Raw genomic sequence first — 19,446 nt, forward strand, 5'->3', positions numbered from 1 at the left:
TTCTAAAGTGACTTTGAAGAATTGCAGCTGTTCTTCCCCAAACACAGAGCTTCACCGTGACTACCTGCCCAACCACTGGGTCATGGAGCCTGCAGAATGCTCAGACCAATACCTGGAGAGAAGCCAATACAATACCAATGACTGTGGACTGACTGGAATGTGGGTTTCAACAGTTAATACCCCACCCTCCTACCACAACAGTGCCCAGTACCAGTCCTAAAAAATCTCAAGCACACAGATTATATTCTTAAATATGGTTTAATACTCTTCTCCATTTCTGTACATCACAACACCAAGATTTCGCTGCTTAGGATCTCTCTGCAGAGGCTATATAGAATGCGAAGGCTACGATTTTCACCCCCTCGTATGTGTATGTGTAAGTGTAATACATATCAGTATATATTGATACACACATCAATATATAATGCAATATATATCACCGAAGAGAACACATTGATTAAAGAAATACAAAAATTTGGCATCATTTCCAAACTTAAATAGTAAAAATAAAAACTACAAAAAAAGGAGCTGCATACCCTAAATGTATCATGTGAAACAACAAGCAGTATATTCAAATATGTAAATTTACATCCAATTTTTCTGGTCTTGTCATATCACATTAGACCCATTTACAATGGCAAAACCCTAAGGTACTGCTGCGAAGAGAGCAAGTTTGTTCACACTTGGGTTTTCTGCAAATAAACAGCAGAACCCAAAGCAAAAAAAGCCTGTTCTGGTGAAGCCTCCCAATCCAGTGAACACCCAAACATTTACTCTTACTGGGAGATTGACACATCAGGTTACACATCGACAGACAGTCATTTGGACCTCAGAGTACAGTGTGAGAACCAGAAGCGTTACATTTTAAGACATACTCCCTTCATTCAAGTGAAACAGGATTATTGGAACGATAAGCAAGTCTGCAACCTTGGAACAAGGAGTTGGTTCAGACCAATAAAGCTACGAGTGACTGAGTCAAAGTCAGTGAAGAAGCAGTCAGGCACTAAAGTGTGAAAAGTACCCAGTCTGAAAACCAAATGAACCCCACTACTTTCCATCAATATGTGGGTGATACACCACATTGACTTTGAAAACCACTGGCTCAAAGTCCATTTGGTACACTTTATCCATTGCAAAGACGGGGTACATTCTACACTTTATCCACTGTTACCTTCTTGGGCATTCCACAGCACTGCACGTGAGCTGGGTGTAAATCCAACTTACTCCCCAGCAGCCAAGCTCAGGCTTCATATTTTGGTGGCCACTTTTGGATCCAACATGGTTAAGTCCTTGATGCCAGGAGCTGGGTCCTGCCCTTCCCCAGCCCGCCCTGTCCCGACTTCCCATGTGAGTGATGCTTGTGCGTCCCAAATTCTAAAAAGAAGTTCCAGGCCCACCAGAAAGTTTGGGGGTTTCTAATCACATGCACAGTCATACATGTCTTGTCTGTCATCCCTGTGAAACACCTCCTTTTTTTTTTTAATCAAAAAATTCACATAATCTCATGCTGTCCCAACACAAGGAAAACACAACCACCTCCCTTTACCAAGGAATAGACCCGAGTGTAAAAAATAAAAATTTCTTTAAATTACTTTGCTTCCACTTAAATTGCATGTTTTATTTCTCACAATCCCAGCACAGGTGCCCCATTATTTCCCACCCACCCCCCACCCCCTGGCTACCCCCAAACTAGTTTCTAGCAGGCTAAGATCCTGGGCACCCTCCTTAGAGCATACAGTGATGAGAGCTCCTGAAACCTGGGCACAAGTACTTCTGCACAATAAATGTGAGTAAACAGTCCAGTGACCCAGTGATTCCCAAGTCAGTTTGAATGTGCAGTGCAACTTGTACCCTTTGAACTGACAGCTTGGGGTATGTGGGGTGTAGGGTTTAGGGAAAAGAAGCTGACGTTGCCTTCTGTTATTTTACCCTTTCAACATTAAACAGAGACCAAGAGAGAAATGGTTCCAATATTTCACCACGTATATTTCTTCTTATGCAGTCTAAGCTGAGAATGCCATGTAAATGGGTCACCGCGAAATGCAGCAATTGAAATTTTCTCCAATCAAAAAAGAAACAAACCAGTATGATCTTACTTCTATTAACTTTTGAAGGTTTTACAGCAGTTAAAGTATTTTTGCTTCTATGTATGAAGGTTAAAAAAATCATTTTTTTTTTTCATAAAATACAAGAGCAACCAATTTCACCATTGAGTAAAAGTAAAAACTGCGATTCTTTTTTAAATTAGTCCAAAGTGGCATTTAGGAACTTAGTAGTTTGCTGCTGCACTGACACCATGACAAATCAAAGTGTAGGGTTGGGTTTTTTTGTTTCTGTTTTGTTTTCAATATCCAATGCTCATGGATCAAGTTCTGGAAATGTTCCAATCATAAGGCAGGGATCTGTTTTGCTTCCACCACGCATTTGCTCCTTGGGTTGGATGCTGGAGGGCGAGGCACGTTTTGCCGGACCCAGGTCGACTACCTAGTAGTCATCAAGGTCAAAAAATTCATCATCTCCCCCTTGGTATTCCATTCCCTGGAAATCTACTCGGTACCGCAAGATACCTGGGGGAACAAACAAAGAATAAGCTCTTGTTTCCAGACAACATGAAAGATGGGCAAGCCTAGCTTTGCTATGGAATTAGGAGCCAAATTAGCCAAAGGGAAGAACTCCAAGCCAAATTTCCAACTATGCATTGGCTCTTTAGGTTCATATTCAGTTTGGATCTTACATGAAATAATGAGACTGTTGATAAGCCATGTTTTAAATCTCTTACATCCTGGACACTCCCATCCCTACCAAAGATGATTAAGATGAAAGCATGGCAGGCAGAGAAGAAGCTAGGGTTCCCTGAGGCTAAGACACTGAGCAATACCTGAAACTGGGACACTGAACAAGCATTATGGAGACCTTCACCCCATATTTAAAATTTGAGGCTTACCTCCAATTCCACCAAATCCTTTCACAAACTGGGATCCTTCCTGTGACTTGTCTGTAACAATTTCCAATGTTGCTCCAAATTTCTTATAATTGTTAGCAAACCATTCCAGTAGTGGCATACTTTCTATCAGCTCATGTTCCTGTCCAGTCTGTGGGAGAAGACAGATGGGAGAGACACACAAAGACAAGAATGTGAAGATAGTCTGGCTTAGATGTCAGTTCCATTCCCAGCTAAATTCCCAAACCTGAAAATTAGTTAAGCAAAATTTCATTAGTTTTGCCACATCAAAAGATATTCTAAAATCTCAAAATATCTCCTGGTATTTAGCTTCAAAAGTCTGAATACCACACATTACAATATTAAGTTTCCCATTGAACAATTTTGCAAATTATGATTCTCACTGCTTGCTTCCTAAGTCACACGATTTAAAGAGTTCCAGGCAGCACTAAGACACATCCCAGGAGCTGCTAGCAATACCAGGCCAGTTTTCTGGAACCACACAAGAAGACCCTGAAACTCAGAATCGAAGAAGTAGCTGTTTGAAGGAAACTAGACTGTGAAGCTGATACCAGATCAAGTGCCTCAAGATTTAGGATATATGTAGACCCAACTTGAAGGAGTCTGTCCAAGTCTTAGTTTAAAAGCCACCTTAGTTTTTCAGATGATCAAGATAGAGAGGAATGAAGAATTTATTTTTATAAGTGGATTAAATTTTCCTGTTCTTGGGAAAGAATATGAACTGACGTAGAATAATACTAAGTAGAATCGGGGCAGCTAGGTGGCACAGTGGATAGAGCACCGGCTTTGGATTCAGGAGGACCTGAGTTCAAATCCGGCCTCAGACACTTAACACTTACTAGCTGTGTGACCCTGGGCAAGTCACTTAACCCCAACTGCCTCACCAAAAACACCAAAACAAAAAACAAAAACTAAGTAGAATCAGGAAAATATACACGACGATAAAATGAAAAAGCAAAGAATAACAATCAAAATGCCAAACTCTGAACACTGTGCAATTTTAATGACTAAGAAGCTTGGTTTTGAAAAAGTATGTACTCCTTCCTTGTACAGAGATGGGGGACTATGGATATAGACTATTATATTAGACTATCAGACTCTTTTTTTCTCCTTATTGTTACAAGAGCTTAGTGGGTAGGGGAGGAGGTGGGATACATTCAGGAATGAAGGCAACAGGAAAACAAAAGATTCATAATTTTAAAAAATTCTTTATTAAATCTGTTTTTCTATAACCTTCAATTTTGAATATATTTCTCCTCCTGTCCCAAAATAAGCCATCCCAGTAACAAAAGAGAAGGAAAAAAAAGTTAAGCAAAAGTAATCAAGGCATTTATTATATACAATTTTATGTATATATCTGACATTATATGCAATATTCCATACCTGTTGTCTTCTACCTCTGCAAAGAAGGGAAATAAATTCTTTTCCTATCTCGTCTTCAAAATGAAGTTTGGGTAGCAAACATTCAATTTCTTTTCTTTTTAAAATCTTTTGATTTACATTATTTATTGTGTCTACTGTTCCCTGGTTCAGTTAACATAGGATTTCCATGTTCTTTGAATTCTCCATCTTCATAATTTCTAGCAAAAAGTGTTACTTCATTTTTTTAAATATATATATGAGACTTTAACCTCTTTGGGGTACATGCCTAACTTAGGATCTCTGGTTTAAATGGTACACATTTTAGTAATTTTCCAAGTGACTTTCAACAATTCCAAATTCCTTTCCAGAATGCTCAAACCATTCACAGCTACATTATATTAGTTTATTAGTGTGCAGGGCAATCTCACATAGTAAATAACTTATAATTCTTTTTACTTGTTCATATCTTTTGACTACTGATCCATCCATCGAGGTCTTACATATTTGTGTCAGAGTTCACTATATAGTTTAGATATCAGTTCCATCACATATTTGATGCACAGATTTCTTCTAGTCAATAGGTTTTCCTTATCATAAACTTGCTCTCAAAAGCATTTCAATTTCATGTAATTTTTATTATTTTGTGATTGCTTCTTTCATTAGTTTGGTTAAGAACTCTGCTGCTAGCCGTAAGTTGTGACAAGTAACTGATCTGTTTTTTTATTTAAATTTCTTAATGGCATGACCATTAAAGTTTGGGTTCTGTATTCACTTTGAGCTCACTGTGGTATATGGTATAAGATGTTGGCCTCAAGTTATTTTCTGCCAAATGGTTGAAAAACAAAATGAAACTAAAAGAAAAGAAAGAAACAAAAAGACAGGTTTAAGTCCTCACATTGTTGTCTCAAAAGCAGAACTGTACTATATTAAATGAGAGGGCTGATGTTAGAATTTTAATACTCCAATGTTTACTAACCCTAGAAAAAATGAGAATATTAGAGCTGAAACCCTCTGATTTTAGGGATTAGGAAACTGTGACCCAAAGAGTCACTACTCTAGGTCAAACAGCTAGTTATAGCACAAACCCCATACATACCTCTTTGTCTGTAAAGTGAGATTTGTCCTTCTCTTGCTCTGGAGTCAAGTACAGAATCTTCTCTTCTATAGATTTTTGGGAGATGGAAGGAAAAAAGAAAAAGAAGAAAAATAAGCCTAGTCTTGATGGGATCAAAGTCAATGATTTACCTATCAAGTGAAGTGAAAGTTCTGAAATTGTTCCATATTTACCTAAACACCCACTTAGAATGTATGAACTTTGCAATGTGGTAATGAGTTAAGGGGAAATATAGATAAAACAAAACAAAACTCCCAGAAGAAATCATTCCTGTCCTTAACAAGATCACAACAGCACTCACTATGTATGAGATACTGTACTAAGCATTTTACAATCCTTATCTCACTTGATCCTCACAATAGCCCTGGGAGGTAGGTGCTATTATGATCCCTGTTTTACAGATAAAGAAACTGAAACAGAAGTTAAGTGACTTGCTCAGGGTGACATAGCTATGAAATGTTGTGAATCCAGATTTGAACTCAGAATTTCCTGACTCCAGGCCCAATATGCTATCCACTGTGTCACCTCATTGGTTCAAAAAGAATATAAATTAGGGATTGAGAAAAATCCAAAGGTGTATCTATGTACTTATTTCAGAAGGGGAAGGGAAGTTCAGGAGAGGGAAAAGAAAGATAGAAGGGGTAGAAGAGAAGTAGTGACAATAAAATCAGCTTTCTTGATGCTGCACCTTTAAAACTGCCCCAGACACCATGAATTCCTAAAAAGAATACTCCCATTACTCTAGTAACTCATCATACCTTCTGTGCCTTGGCAATGAAGAACATATCTCATTATATCTAGATTCTCATAGACAATCAGGATCTCTACAGCTCCCATTTCCAAAGCCTTCAGTGTGTCTTCAACTCCAAAACAGTACTTGCCGGTGTCTTGGCTAATTTCATCAAAGTATCGTCCTACAATCGGAAGATGCCCAAAGAGAACAAGTCAATCCAAGAGCCCAACAAACACGTATTAAAAACCCACTAGGTATAAAGCACTGGCTAGATGCTGGGGACAGAATGATCAAAACAAAACCATCCTCACCCTCGACGAGCTGCCATTCTACTGGGGGAGACACCATGTAGAACCGTTCATATGATACATGTACAAAGTGATTTTGAGAGGGGGATCAAGAAAAGTGTCAGGAAGTAGGCGCCTGAGCTATGCTTTGAAGGAAACTAATAATCCTACAAGGCAAGGATAGGGAGGGAATGGATCCCAGACATGGAGTACTCCTTATGCATAAATAATGGGTAGACTGCTAGGAACTTGAGGATCGCAAGGAATCAGTCTGCCAGTTGGACAGAAAATGAAGGGAAATGACATGACTGCAAAGAGAATTAACAACTAGATTGCATAGAACTTTAAATGCCATATTGAAGGATTTCTACTTTATGCTCAAAGATTTCTCAATAGTGGAGTAACGCAGTCAGATCTGTTTTTAGAAACAATTTGGCAGCTATTTGGAGGAAGGACTAGAGAAAAGACTAAAGTTAGGGAAACCAATTAAGAGGCTTTATCACAATAGTCCAGGAAAGTGATAATGAGGATCTGAACTAAGGAAGAGACTGAGTAGAGAGAAGGGGATGGATTCAAGAAATATTGCAGACTTGCTAAATGACTGGATATGGAGGAAGAGAGGAATCAAGAATGACTAACTTGGGTGACTAGGAAAATGGTGGTAACAGAAAAAGAAAAAAAGGGAAGTTTAGAGAAGGGACTGGGGGGGGGGGTTGGTATAGAGGGACAGGGAGAATAACATGAGCTCCACTGAAATCACTGAGTTTGGGAGGCCTATAGGATAACCAGTTAGAAATTCCTAGCAGGCAGTTGGTTATATGAGACTGGAGTTCAGAAGAGAGATTAAGGCTGAATATATAGTTGTAGAAGTCAAACATAAAGAGATAAAAGACACCATCACAGCTGTTACAGATCACCAAAGGAGAGTGCAAAGAGGGTACAGGATAGTTTAGTGGGTGCAGGATGGGAAAGGATGATTTGGTAAAGTAGATTAAAGATGAGTCAGACAGGTAAGTGAAGAGAATCAAGGAAGATCAGGGTCACAGAAGCCAAGAGAATATATAGGACCTAAGAAGAAGGAATAGTCAATAGTGCCAAAAGCGCCAGAACTAAGGACAATTGAGGACTTTTAAAAATGGTTATTGGGTTTAGCAGTTAACAGGAGAGAAAAGTTTGTATGTAAGCCAAAGTACAAGGGATTAAGGAGAGGGAGGTGAGGAAAATAGGGATGAGTATAAAGAATGCTTTCCAGGAGTTTGGCTATTAATAGGAGGGATAAAGGATAATTTGGGGGAATGGTAAGAGTCAAGTAAACATTTAAGCATCAGGAATATCTGAGCATGTTTGTATATGGAAAGGAAGTAATGAGTAGATAAGAGACAGAAAATGAAAGAAGGGGGATGACTTGAGGGGTAAGCTCCTGGAGATGTGAGAAGGTGGGATCAGAAATAAGGAGAATTTTTAGGCTTGGCAAGGAGTCTTCATCTGAAAGCAGAACTAGACTGGAAGAAAACAGAAGATGAAGATGGGTTTGTTAAGAAGTACAGAGTGGGCAAGAACAGGGAGCTCATGATAGATGGTATCTATTTTCTCAGTAAAGCAGGAAGTCAGAGAGAGAAGTAACATCTGAGGTTAGAAGCTTTGAATACACATTGTGAAGAATATGACAGTCAATCAGAGAAGAATAAAAGGATCACCATGCAGCAGTAAGGGTCCCACTAGGATGAGAAAATATGCATTTATAGTAGAACCCATCAGTGCGGTTAAACTATTTTCTTCAGGAGTATTCAGCAGCATATGATTAGGAATGGAGAAGGAAGACAGTCAGTAAAGATATAAATTAACCTGTACCTTCCAAATGCAAACCAAATCATTGGAGGAAAAAAATAAAAGCTTACAACACAATTGAAGATAAGGCGTAAGATGATTAAAACTCCCCCCAGCAATGGTCAAGATTTCACAGTATGATACACGAAAGGGAGTATTGGTACTCTGGGGACAGTTTTATACATGAGCAATTCTTAGGCTAGGATCACCATGAAACACACTTATTGTTTGTATCTTCAGATTCATAGAATTTTATGGTTGAAAGGGACCTTTCAAGAACATTATTCTAACAGGACCCTAATTATTTTTCTAATTATTCCTTCCTATTACCTTCCTATACCTTTGAAGCAAAAAAGTAACCTGCTTCAAAGATGGGAAAATACTGGCATAGGGAAAACCCTAAGGATACTATGGGAATTAGCTACATTCCATCCATACCTATTAGTTTCTTCTCTTGAATGAATTTCACGTTGGAGAGGACTTCAGTAGACAACTCAATTGCCTGATTGAATCCATTTTCACCACCATAGGAGATATCAACTAATTTTAAAACTTTCGATTGCAATCGCTTTGACACAAATAAAAAAAACATCATCAGTATTTTCAAAGTATGGCATTATGATCACTGGGTCAGTAAGTTTGAGTTTGGGGGTTGAGGAGAGGAGACAGGTTTAGTTTACTGAGTGTAGGCTCTGCTTTCACTATGGAATACACTGCTAGAGAAACTTCCCTAGTCAACCACAACTGACTATCTCTCTACCTATTCTGAGCCCTTCAAATAGCTTAAACAAAACAGAATTCTTTGCTCTTGTTGTGGGGAAAGCTGTCTCTTCTTGTCAAGCTATCTGGAGAAGTACAAAACACCCTTTTGTGGCTTTACCTAATGAACCGGGAACATGATTCCAGGATCGTAGCTTTAGAATAAGGGAACTTGGAGAATTTATTCCAACCCCTTTATTTTACAGATGAGGACACTAATCTGTCCAAGGACGTATAGCTCCTGGTAGCTGAGCTAGAATCTGAACCCAGGTTCTCTTAACTCAACTGAGCAATCACAGAATTGGAAGTCAACCTAGACCCAAGCAAGAATCACCCCCTATTCTAGTGTGGAAGGGACCATGAGTTCTCGAGAGCTCTGCCAATATCTACCAAACCAGTCTTTTAAGTATGGTCCCAGTGACTGACTGTGTCTGCTGCTGCCTGAGGTTCAGTCGAATTAAGCATAGAGAAGCTTTTCTCAGAAGGTTGGCTAGCAGGTGATAAAAGTTTTAGGGCCTGATGATCCATGAAAACAGGCACAAACTAGTTCTTTCTGATCAGGGAACCGTCTGAATTGAACCTGCATCTCAATGAGGATTTGAGGCATTTGCAATCTTCATTGCATCCTCCCTTTATTTCAACATGGATGGATACTCTGAGTATTTTAAGAAGTGAAAAGGGAGAAATAGCAAAGAGGGACAATGATCTCAGCCATGGCAAGGCACAAACCAGAAAAGGATATGGAAAACATAGCTCTTTAACACAAATGAGTGACCCTTTACCAAATGACACACTTCTTTGGAATAAAGCATAATTTCTAAACCACTGCTGTGTGCTGCTCCCTCAACCATTTGTCTCTCCTATCCCCTGTTCTAATCCAGAGATCTTCACATCTCCTTGCTTTCTCCCAGAATAAATGATAAGCTAACGTACAGCAGGGAACAATTCCTTTTAATACTAAATCCCTATTACTTAAGCCAGAATACTTACATTAGCTATCACTGAAACTGGGTTCTCTAGCTGCCAACAATGCTAGATGCATGAAGTCCCAATGCTGATTTGCCAAGGTTCATGAGAACTCTTACCCTAAGACACATAATAAAAAGCTCCCCCTCTTTCACTCACCTGATCAAACATGTCAGATTGACTTAGTTCAGTTTTGAAGTCAGCTGATCCAGCTAAAACGAGACCAGCCACATTCACTTTGTCCCCAGAAATAAACAGCTGCACAGCAGTTTCTGCTACCTTCCTTACATAGTTGTGTCGTTTTTCCATTCGTAAACGGGCAAAACGCAAGGCAGACTGACCTCCTCTACCTTTGAAACAAAGATATAGTATAAGACAAAGTAATGATTTTCAAGAAAAAACAAAAACAAAAAAAATTACCAGGCTGATCACTCCTCAAGTGGACTACAGGCAGTCAAATAAATGAAATTATTATTCTTTAATACTTGACTAGATTAAATGATTACTCTTTAGCATTTAACAAGATGGGCTTAAACCTTAGATTTCTAGATTATTTTGAAAATTTCAGAAAGGAAAAATGATCACATCTTTAATTATTCAACAATATCTCCAAGCCTACAATCTGTATTTTACTCTGCTGTTCCTTTCTCACACGACTTCAGCTTTCCTATTATTGTTAGGAGAAAGACAAATGAGTTCGTGTTCTCTTCCTAGTTTACCGTGTTTCTTTGGGAGATCCACAGTGAATTTGTGCAGGACTTCTCTTGTGTTTCCTTGCAGAGTGCCAAAGAGTGCACCACTACCATCTATTACAATAAAGCCAAACTTGCTATCATCAGACAGTAGCGCTGTAAGAGCCTAGAAAATGAACATCACACAATAAGCAGATTTCTTAATGACTCAGAGCAAAAATTCTCTGAGAACTAAGATAGCATAAACAACAGGACATGCTTTGCACATGAGAGGTGCTTAAAAGTTTGTTGAACTGAATGAGAATAAACACACAAAACAGATTTCTTTTGACATTTAAGTTAGCGGTGCTGAAGTAAAAAAGCTAGTGATGCTAACTTCAGATATAAGGTAACTGATTCCAAAAAGTATTGAACCTCACTGGAGTTTTCTGAGCTAACCATTAAGAGGACTGTGGAGCATGTCAATTTACTTGATGACCAAAAGATAGAAAAGGTAACAAGTGCCTAATTCATTAAAAGGAGATTGCCATTTTGAACTTACCCTTGTAATCCTATTAAAATAAGGCAGAGGAAAGATCTAAAAACCTCAGAAAACTCGGTGTATAAAACTTACAAATTTAAGGATCTGAATTTCCATTATTTAAGAGAACCTGTCATGTAATCTTCCTTCTTTGAAGTGGGCCTAAGAAGTGTGAAACTGAGAACAAGTATCTGAAGAAGACATCTTCTGGCTCAAGAATATAATTTCCTATCATACACGCCTGGAATCTCATTGATATAGGAAACTCCCTCCACCAATGCAGATCAGCAAAACTTATCCATAACTTATGGTCAATCAACAAGCAATGATTAAATTGCTTATGAGCTAGGTACTGTGCTAAGTGCTGTGGGTACAAAGATAAAAAGTCAAACGGTTCCTGTTCTCAAGGAATTTATAATCTAGTCAGAGGAAACAACTTGTATATGTACCTGTATAAGCATACAAAAAATAGATAAAAGGTAAAATTATGGGGGAAGGCACTCAGTAGTTGGGCATCGAAAGATTAGGTGCTTTGTCCATGGTCAAATAGCTAAAATTTTTAAGTGGAAGCACTTAAACTCTGAGTCTAAGACCAGAACTCTATAAACTAGGCCATACCCCAAAAATGAGATCTCTTTTAATGGGGAAAAAAAAGATAGGGGCAATATAGTATTTAAATGACATTTAACTGCAAACTTCAACACAAGGACACCCCCCCACACACACACACACATACACTTTGGGTTTTAAAGGTAGCACAACTAACTGAACCAAGGATTTAAGAGTTGGGGGGTGGGGTGGGGAAACACTCTCCTTAGAATAAAATTTTCACCTCCAATTTTCTATCCCCCATATGGCAAAGTAGGAGCTTTTAGGACAAGATGATAGCCTGTACCCTATAAGCTTGGCAGACTGACAGTTGCTGGGTGGTAACCTTCTTACATTTCAGAAGACACATCCCACTTTAAATCGGGAATAGGAAAATAGTGCCTTTAAGTATCAACCAGGAAAGTACAGATTAATCACTGTGATCAAGAATCTGTTCTTTTTTTTTTTTTTAATCAATCTTTGCCCAATCCTGGAACAGATGTTTCCCAATGTCTACCATGCAGTAATTACCATCAAGGACTGGTGTACATGTTAATGAAGTTGTATTCTTAATGATGATCTGTTACATTGGCTTGAGGGAAACCAGAGATAACACTGCCACCTGTGGGGAACAAACGTTCCTCCAAAGTATTCTTCTCCATTAGCTGACACAATTAGCTTAACTCTGATTCTGATGGAGAATATACTCAACTGTACACCAAGTTACCCCTGCTAAGTCCAAAGGAAGCAGAACAAGGAAGATTACATAGACCCTTGGGGAAGAAGTTAGGATTCAAAAAAACTATCGAAGGTAAACTTATTAAGTTAGGTTGCCAAGCAACAATGAACCCCACAGAATTCAAACTCTGCCATGGTCAAACCATAATCAGGTGAAGTATGACAGGGTGGTGACTTCTAGTAGGAAATGTCTGACAAAAAATATTTTGCAAGTCTACGTTGTATCATTAAGAGATGCAGCAAAGGGGCAGCTAAGTGGCGCAGTGAATAAAGCACCGGCCCTGTATTCAGGAGTACCTGAGTTCAAATCCGGCCTCAGACACTTGACACTTAACTAGCTGTGTGACCCTGGGCAAGTCACTTAACCCCCATTGCCCCACAAAAAAACCCAAAACAAAACAAAACAAAAAAGAGATGCAGCAATAAAATAAAATAAAATAAAAGAGATGCAGCAAAGACTGAGAAGTCCCTGATTTGTGTCATCAAAAATTCTCAGTCATCTGAATTGCTATCAATTTACCCACTATCATCCATTGGATGAATACCCATTCTCAGTCTACTGTAGGATTTTTTTCACTACCATGGTCCATGAAAGGTAAAACGACTGAACCAGAAGTCGATTTAAAATTTTGGACTGGCCTACTGTCTATGGATATGGGTCATTTTAGTGAGATATTCTGTCTACTAAAATGACTAACACCACTGCGATGCCATTAAAATACATGATCCAAAAAGTAGGTTCTCAAGACAAACTGTGGTACTGCACAATATGCTTATACATTATTGAGATGTTTAGTTAAAAAAAAAAAGTATATACTAACAGAATTGATAAATAAGGGTAGACGGGTCAAATGCTATTTTTTCCTACCTTTCAAAGCCCATTCTAGCCCCTTTCAAAAAGCTGAATTGGCTGATGTCGTACTGTAAACAAATTCTTGTCTTCAGAACTGAACAATGCTAGCTCCCATACAGATTACTAATGTGATGATAACAACTGAGCTTTATTTCAAAGGATTTTGCTTTCATCTTACTGCACTTCTTTTAAAAGCCACCCTTTCTACTCAAGGACTTAAGACTGGTTTTTATTTTTTTTTTCTGAGAATGGTTTGTCCTCATGGTTGGCAGAAAAAGGTTAGGGTCCTCTCTTTTCAGTTTAGTCACTGAACATCTGGAGTGGTGACATTCCATTTCCTCACCAAATCAGCAAGAACAAATTGGCAACAAAGACTATTTAAAGACTAATGAATGTCCCATGAGCTTCCTGTCTCCTTGTCTGCCAAGCAAAGCCCCGCCCACTGCAAATATAGATACATGGTTCTTTTAGTTTTCATATAAACCCCTATATTGTGTGGATATTGTATAAAGCCAGTATTTTGCTACAGTAGTAGTATAGATTTGGGAGATAATGTGTATCAGAAATAGAAACTATCAAGCACCACTACTTAAACCTTGTTCCACCACTCCTTCCCTCCCCCAGCCCTCTCGACTGAACAAATGAATGGCTTTCTTTCAAAATCCATGATAGAAAACTGTTTGGATTCTTACCTCTGTATGGAATTTGTTGTCACACAGATACAATGATGTATTGATTGGTTTGAAAGGTTCAAAGTCAATGTTGACTTTCTTTTCCTTTCCTTCTTCTGTCACAATTGTTCCACAGTAAACAACCAGACCATTTGGAGGTACTGCAAAAATACAATCATTTAATCCCATTGAAACCCAGTTTCCTTGGATTCTTGCTTTAAAATAATTTTAACATCTGAGATTTGATAGCAATTTGATTTTAGCCTTCGTCCTTCAGAAGACTAGGAATCAGTCTAAGGCACAGCACAAGATTAAGATTTTAAACCTTAAGTCTCTCTACATTTTGAAACTTGCTCCAAAATGTTCAAATTTATAAGAACATGTTAACACTTGTAGTCCAATACTTTAAAAACTACCACTTAAGTCTCCAAACAAAATAATGCTATATTCCATGGGAATAATAATAGCACCTACCTCACAGGGTTGTTATGAGGATCAAATAAGATGACATACATAAAGCACTTTTCAAAGCTTAAAGTGCTACTAAATGCTATTATTATTGTTATTATTACCACCACTAAGAAAAGGAGATGACAAGTAGCCTAGGGAAACAAGTGTGACCAAAGTACTACTGCAGCATCCTTGCTATAGAGTCCAACAAAAAACCTTGCCACGAGTGATTTTCTATAAAGGGACACAGAATGGGAAAAAGTCACAAAGAAGAATCAAATATATTTTAAGTCCGTTTTAAGTGCACGTAGATAGAAATCACAAATGTTTTTAATGAAGGAAAGGGGGGCAAAGGGGAGGAGAAATCAGGTTACAAATGAGATACCTTTGTTATAGAGCTTGAGTCTTTGCTGTACAGATGTAATGGCTCCCAGAACTGAAAGGCGGTTTACACGAGATTTTATATTGGATGCAGTTCCAAACTCATCAGCTAACATTTTTGCCACTCGAGAAATCTGGTCTTTGGGAGGAATGATCAATGATATCATACTGGTGCCATTGCTGAGGAAGAGAGAATAACATTTGTTAGAATCTTAAATATCGCATACTATTTGTATCATAATGGAAGGAAAAAACAGCAGAAACTCATAAAAGCATTTTATCTGTACATGCCCAAGAATCCAAATGTCTCAACACTAAGATGTTTTAGGCTGAAATTCCTATGGTCTATGCAAAGCACACAATGACAAAAAAATTCTCTTCTTCATTAATTCCATTTTTAACTTCAAATGAAGTGATTTTATTTATAATTTCATTTGCTTATCTAATAAGAGGGAAAGAATATTCAGCAATTGGGGAGGAGGGGGAAAGTTAACCTAAGATAAATGAAGTAAAAGACTGAAGCCTGAAACAGCAATTATAACTTCTAAATGACTTAAAATCACACATATATACCTGTAAGTTCCCACTTACAGGTATATACCACAAAGAATTCAAAGATAAAAATAAAGGTCCTACGTGCAGCAAAACAGCAGCACTTTTTGTAGCAGCAAAGAACTGGTAACAAAGTAGATGGCTAAATAAACTGTTGGATGTGAATATAATGGCATATTATTACTCTAAGAAATAAATATTAAGAAATCAGAGAAAACAATGGAAGACATATAAAGGATATATTAGGAAATGAAGATTATGTAAAAAGAAAATATGTCACAACTTAAAAAATCTTACAGCCATAGGATTCCCTTAAGTTGGTAGTTCTCTTTCAAAGAGACTGGATGGGTCGGCTGGGTGGCACAGTGGATAGAGCACCAGCCCTGGATTCAGGAGGACCTGAGTTCAAATCCAACCTCAGACACTTAACATACTTACTAGCTGTGTGACCTTGGGCAAGTCATTTAACCCCAATTGCCTCACCAAAATTAAAAAAAAAAAAAAAAAGACTGGATACCTCTGTATCGAATTTTATAGGGTGTCGAAGTATATAAAGCATAGGCCCTGGATTCAAGAAGACCTGAGTTCAAATCCGGCCTCAGGCACTTGACACTAGCTGTGTGACCCTGGGCAAGTCACTTAACCCCAATTGCTTCACCCCCTCCCCAAAAAAGTGCCTGCAACCAAATTTATACTAGCATACCAAGCTGAGAAAAAGAATTTATACTAGACTAATTCAATTCTTTACAAAGTCAAAGAACTGTGACCCTCACAAGACCCAATCTATAATGATAAACTAAACACAAGACAAAAAGCTGTTACTATCAGTTAACTAGGGGGTTATTATAATATATTTGGGTCTTTTTTTTTTTTTTGGTGGAGCAATGAGGGTTAAGTGACTCGCCTAGGGTCACATAGCTAGTATGTGTCAAGTGTCTGAGGCTGAATTTGAACTCAGGTCCTCTTGAATCCAGGGCCACTGCTTTATTCACTGCACTACCTAGCTGCCCCCTATAATAGCTATTGATACTATTTACACCAATCTATCTTGTAGGCATATTTACCTGTTCTAAGATAAAGTATACTATACAATTTGATGTTAAATACATTTCTACATGATTCTCAAATTTGGGAGTTTGTGGATTTGAAGTCCTTATATAAATGGGAACAGGAGGATAGTAAAAGAATAAAGAAAAAAGAACACTGTCAAAAGTTCCTAATATTAGGTGCGGTGGCGGGCTCACAGTGAGGACTTCAGGGCCTACGCAGCCTCATGGAGTGGGGCCTTGAGGAGACGCCTTCCTCAGAGAGGATGGAGGATCAAGAGGAAGATGATGACAATGAGGAGGAGGAAGAGGAGGAGGAGCTGCACCTCTTTGGGGGCTACAACAGCTTCTGAGGATACACCAGTAGCCTGGGCAGCAAGAGCAGCTCCTGCCTGGAGGAGTCCAGCGACAATGAGAATGAATCGCATGACCGGGAGGCTGGGGAGCTCCCTACCTCCTCAGTGCTGATGCCCAGCCCCAACCCCCGTTTCCCAGGATGGCAGCGGTTCAGAGCCAGCGGTCTGTGAAATATGCAGCATCGTGGGCATGCGGGAGGCCTTCTCCAAAACCAAGCGCTTCTGCAGCTTCTCCTGCTCCCGGAGCTACTTGTCCAACTCCAAGAAAGCCAGTATCTTGGCAAGGTTACAGGGGAAGCCTCCCACCAAGAAGGCCAAGGTCCTCCACAAGGCTGCTTGGTCTGCCAAGATCGGAGCCTTCTTTCACTCCCAGGGCACAGGGCAGCTCGCAGATGGGACCCCACCCGGGCAGGATGCTCTGGTCCTGGGCTTCGACTGGGGGAAATTCCTAAAGGAACACAATTATAAGGCAGCCCCTGTCAGCTGCTTCAAACACATTCCGCTATTTGATCAGTGGGATGATGTGGTGAAGGGGATGAAGGTGGAGGTTATGCCATGCTCCCCAGCCGTGTCTACTGGATCCCCTCGGTCATCCAGACGGCAGGCTATCGGGTGCTCCTGCGCTACAAAGGCTTTGAGAACAACTGCAGCCACGACTTCTGGTGTAACCTGGGCATGGTGGACATGCACCCCATCAGGGGGTGTGCCATCAATAGCAAGATCTTGGTGCCCTCACAGACCATTTACGCCAAGTACACAAACTGGAGGAGTTACCTTATGAAGTGGCTGGTGGGAGCCAGGACTCTCCCTGTGGATTTCCACATTAAGATGCCAGAAAGCACGAAATACCCGTTCCGTCAGGGTATGTGGGTAGAGGTGGTAGACAAGACTCATGTGTCCAGGACACGCATGGCCATGGTAGACACTGTGATTGGGGGCCGGTTGCGACTGCTCTATGAGGATGGCGATGGGGATGATGACTTCTGGTGCCACATGTGGAGTCCTGTCATCCACCCTGCGGGCTGGTCCTGCTGTGTTGGCCATAGCATCGAGAAACCAGAGAGGCATGGAGAGCTCAGCAGCCACCCAACCTTTTGGAAGATCTACTGTGACACCGTTTCCTACCTCTTCAAGAAGGTGCGAGCCGTCTACACAGAAGGTGGCTGGTTTGAAGAGGGAATGAAGCTGGAGGCCATCGACCTGCTGAACCTGGGCAACTGCTGGACGGCTACCTCATGATCTGCACTGACGGCTCCACCTCTGTGGATGGCTCAGAATGGTTCTGTCACCACGCTTCATCACATGCCATCTTCCCGGCCACTTTCTGTCAGTAGAACTCCACTGACTTCACACCTCCAAAGGGGTATGATGCAAAGACCTTTGATTGGACCGCCTACCTGGAAGAGACCAACTCAAAGGCTGCTCCTGCTTGACTCTCCAACATGGATTGTCCCAACCACGGCTTCAAGGTGGGCACGAAGCTGGAGGCTGTGGACCTGATGGAGCCACACCTCATCTGTGTGGCCATGGTGAAGAGGGTGGTACAGCAGCTGCTCAGCATTCACTCTGATGGCTGGGACAGCAAGTATGACCAGTGGGTGGACTGTGAGTCGCCCGACATCTATGCTGTGGGCTGGTGCGAGCTGATGGGCTACCAGCTCCAGCTCCCAGTGGCTGCAGAGTCCTCCACTCCCCAGCAGACCAAAGAAATCATGAGGAGGAAGAAGAAGCCATTTGGGAAGAAGAGGAAAAGGATCACACCCAAGGCCCGGCCAGCAGCCAAGAAAAGCCAGCACTGACCAAGCTGTCATTGACATGAGGCCACAGAGATTTGAGCTGAGCCCCAACCTCGTTGGCTGGTCAGCTGGGGCAGGATGTCGGTCTAGTTGTGTCCCGCTGGTGCAACGAGTCAGAACCCGGCATCTGATTGTGAAGGTCATGGCTACCAGCCCTCCCTCAGCCAGGGCTGCCAGGGCCTTCTCGGGCCTTCTCTGGCCTCATGCTCCGTGAGTGGAGGGGCTAGGCCAAAGCCGGGAACGGAGGATGAGCAGACCACAGCAGCCCTCTGTGCAGGAATCCTCAAGACACCCCCCACCCCCCCACCCCCCGCCTGCCCTGTTAGTCACCGCAGAGCTCAGAGAAAACATGACGGGTCCAGACACCCTGCAAGGAAACCAGTATCTCCCCAGCTCTCGGCCCCTCCCCTTGGTGTGAACCAGCCCTGCCCCTGGATCAGAAAGGAACAGGCTGGCTGTGCTCACTCTTTCCTCTCTAGACAGTTTTTCAGGAAGGAGAGAAGGCCTCTTCTTCCTTAAAAAGTCATTCTCTTTGCCCAGACCCTGCCCGGCTGGGTAGGAGAGCTAAAAAAAAAAAGTTCCTAATATTTCCCTAATTAGTGAGCTTTTCCTTGTTAGACCAGTAAGCCTATTTCAAATATGAATTCCATCCACCCATATTTTAGAGAGAACTGGCAAAGAAAGAAGCAGAACAACAAAACCAAACAGAAGGCTTGTAAAACAGGGTAAGAGAACAAAGAAGGGAAGCGGCACTAAGAAAAGCAGAAGAGATTTCCATTATATAATTTATGAC

General features: G+C 40.5%; 1 protein-coding gene and 1 pseudogene across 1 annotated transcript in view; one reads left to right on the forward strand and one right to left on the reverse strand.

Annotated features, from left to right (window-relative positions):
• Positions 1 to 242: 242 nt before the first annotated feature.
• Positions 243 to 19,446, reverse strand: part of ETF1 (eukaryotic translation termination factor 1) — a 40,700-nt gene continuing 21,496 nt past the window's right edge. The window contains exons 3-11 of the mRNA XM_043983716.1: positions 14,908 to 15,083; positions 14,094 to 14,233; positions 10,730 to 10,868; positions 10,170 to 10,360; positions 8,724 to 8,853; positions 6,197 to 6,352; positions 5,421 to 5,485; positions 2,945 to 3,092; positions 243 to 2,567 (exon numbers count right to left, since the gene is read on the reverse strand). Of these exons, the coding sequence (XP_043839651.1) occupies positions 2,485 to 2,567; positions 2,945 to 3,092; positions 5,421 to 5,485; positions 6,197 to 6,352; positions 8,724 to 8,853; positions 10,170 to 10,360; positions 10,730 to 10,868; positions 14,094 to 14,233; positions 14,908 to 15,083 (1,228 nt within the window). The 3' untranslated portion in view covers positions 243 to 2,484. The remainder of the gene's footprint in view (positions 2,568 to 2,944; positions 3,093 to 5,420; positions 5,486 to 6,196; positions 6,353 to 8,723; positions 8,854 to 10,169; positions 10,361 to 10,729; positions 10,869 to 14,093; positions 14,234 to 14,907; positions 15,084 to 19,446) is intronic.
• On the forward strand, positions 16,729 to 18,656 carry LOC122740883 (annotated as a pseudogene).

Source organism: Dromiciops gliroides, chromosome 2 (genome assembly GCF_019393635.1).
Source record: "Dromiciops gliroides isolate mDroGli1 chromosome 2, mDroGli1.pri, whole genome shotgun sequence".
NCBI lineage: Eukaryota > Metazoa > Chordata > Mammalia > Microbiotheria > Microbiotheriidae > Dromiciops > Dromiciops gliroides.